The 2419-nt window shown below is 38.5% G+C and overlaps 1 protein-coding gene across 1 annotated transcript; it reads right to left on the reverse strand.

Moving 5' to 3' along the window:
- Positions 1 to 1477: 1477 nt before the first annotated feature.
- Positions 1478 to 2419, reverse strand: LOC100762267 (olfactory receptor 52E2-like). Its single transcript, XM_027407996.1, has one exon. The coding sequence runs from the start codon at positions 2411 to 2413 to the stop codon at positions 1478 to 1480; it is 936 nt and encodes a 311-aa protein (XP_027263797.1). The 5' UTR covers positions 2414 to 2419.

Here is a 2419-nt window from a genome sequence, read left to right on the forward strand (position 1 = left end):
TCATAAAATCTGTATTAGTTTGACCTTAATTTCTAAATTAAATGTGTATTTACTTATGTGTGTTGTAAGCACACTTTATTATTCTTACTTTGTTTATATTACAACTTCGGGAGATATTAATAGCAGCAGAACTCTTAAGTGTAGAAACAAATAAAAAATGAATAACACAAGTAATGATACCAGCAGCTGCTAAGACTATGTTGTAGTAAAGCAGAATGCTAACAACAGCAGAAGCATTCTGGCTTTAAATCCCTAGTACTTGGGTTAGGGAGATGGCTCACAGATTAAAAGTACTTGTTGCCCCTCCTCCCTGCATTAAGGCTGAGTATGTCATCCCACCATCAACTTAATGAGCCAGGCTTTGTCTGCCCACAATGGGAGTCCTTACCCTGTGGGAGGAATGAATGGGAGGTGGGCTGGGGGAGGAGGCAAAAATAAAAACAAAAACAAAAACAAAGGAGAGAGAGAGTAATTTTAAAAAGGCCACATAAAGATGTAAAATACACAGAGACTCCAGATACTGTATGCTATTATGTTGTTTTTAAATTGTTTGATTGCTGAGAAAGGAACAACAGTTGCTAAAAGACATTTGACTATAAATGCTGCTGGATTAATCTAGCATATATATTTTGAAAATGCCTTGACTACAAAATTTAAGTCGAGGGACATGTTACTTTGAAAAAGATGTTCTGCTTTTGTTTCCATGGAAGATGAAAATCAGTAGATTCCTTCCAGACTAATATGGTTTGATCAAACAAGACCCTCTAAAACAATGGCCCAGGTAATCCAACATCCAAAACAGCTGAGACAATACAGCCTCAGACTACTATAGTCAGGATTCGGACAGGGTTCTGAGGTTTCTCATGATCCCTGGGGGGATTGACAGCACCCCTAAACAGCAAGAAGCAATTAGGAAATAACTATGCCCACATTCCCAAATATTGTTTATAAATGTTTATTTTCATTTAAATTGGGTTGGTTTTAAATGGTAATGATCAATCTCTTTCTAAAGAAAAAGATGATATAGAAATGAATACTCGATCTTTGTTTAACTATCAACATCATATGAGAAATGTTGGGATAAAGAATAAAATAACTACAATTTTGTTTTTTGGTTTTTTTTTAAATCTGAGAACAAATGGATAAGTGGAAAATGCAAGCAGCCTCTGAAGTCTTTGAACAGTTCTTTTAATTATATTTAAGTAATTTGTTTGGCCCATGAAAACCAAAATATACTTGTACATGAGTTGACATTTACCATATGAATTGGACAACAATGCTTGATATATCACATTCTAAACTTATAATCACAAAAGCAAATAAAACTTTTCATCAAAAATATTTATGTCTACAAATACAAGTTGTCCCTCTGCTCAATCATCTGATATATATATATCAAAGTGTGTATAAACATAGTATACCATACTCTCTCTCTCTCTCTCTCTCTCTCTCTCTCTCTCTCTCTCTCTCTCATTCTTTATTTTTGTAATAACATTTTCTTTACACGGTCATAGATCTGCTTGGTTCTCACTCCGTATATGACAGGATTGAGCATTGGCGGCACTACAACATAAAGGTTGGCCAGAAGTATGTGTATATAGCGAGGCACATTTCTACCAAAGCAGTGTGTCATGAAAGAAAAGAGGGCTGGAGTGTAGAAGGCAAGAATGACACAGACATGAGAACCACAAGTGCTGAGGGACTTGACACGGGCTTCCTGAGAAGGGAGACGGAAAACAGCACGGAGTATCTGTACATAAGAAATAGCAATGGCTATAATGTCAAAAACCAGAATTGAAATAGCACCCAGACCATAGATAATATTGATCTTGATACTGGCACAAGATAGACGAGCGAGACCCATGTGTTCACAGTAGGTGTGGGGAATGACATGATTCCCACAGAAGGGCAATTGTAGTATGAGAAATACAAATGGAATAACAGAAAGAAATGATCTCACTAGCACCCCTAGACCAATCATGGAAACGACCTTATTGGTGAGGATGGTGCTGTATCTAAGTGGGTTGCAGATGGCCACATAGCGGTCATAAGCCATTGCCAAGAGGACTGCTGACTCCATGCCTGTGAAGTTGTGGATAAAAAACATCTGGGTGAGACAAGCACTGAAGATTATTTCTCTGAAGCTAAACCAGAAAACCCCAAGCATCTTAGGGATGGTCGCTGTTGAGAGGCCCAAGTCAATTGTAGCTAGCATGGCCAGAAAGTAGAACATGGGCTGGTGGAGGCTGCTCTCACTCTTAATCACCAACAAGATAGTAAAGTTCCCAAGGAGAGCAATCAGGTACACAGTACAGAAGGGAAAGCCAATCCAGGTGTGGAGAGACTCTAGTCCTGGGATCCCCAGCAGTAGGAAGGAGGAAGGGTGAAATTGGCTGTCATTGGGAAGAAGCATCCTGCT

The sequence above is a fragment of the Cricetulus griseus genome, chromosome 3, assembly GCF_003668045.3.
Source record: "Cricetulus griseus strain 17A/GY chromosome 3, alternate assembly CriGri-PICRH-1.0, whole genome shotgun sequence".
NCBI classification, from domain to species: Eukaryota; Metazoa; Chordata; class Mammalia; order Rodentia; family Cricetidae; genus Cricetulus; species Cricetulus griseus.

What these genes read in the sequence shown, in the direction of transcription:
- LOC100762267 (XM_027407996.1), bottom strand. Translation starts at nt 2,413, where the DNA reads ATGCTTCTTCCCAATGACAGCCAATTTCACCCTTCCTCCTTCCTACTG.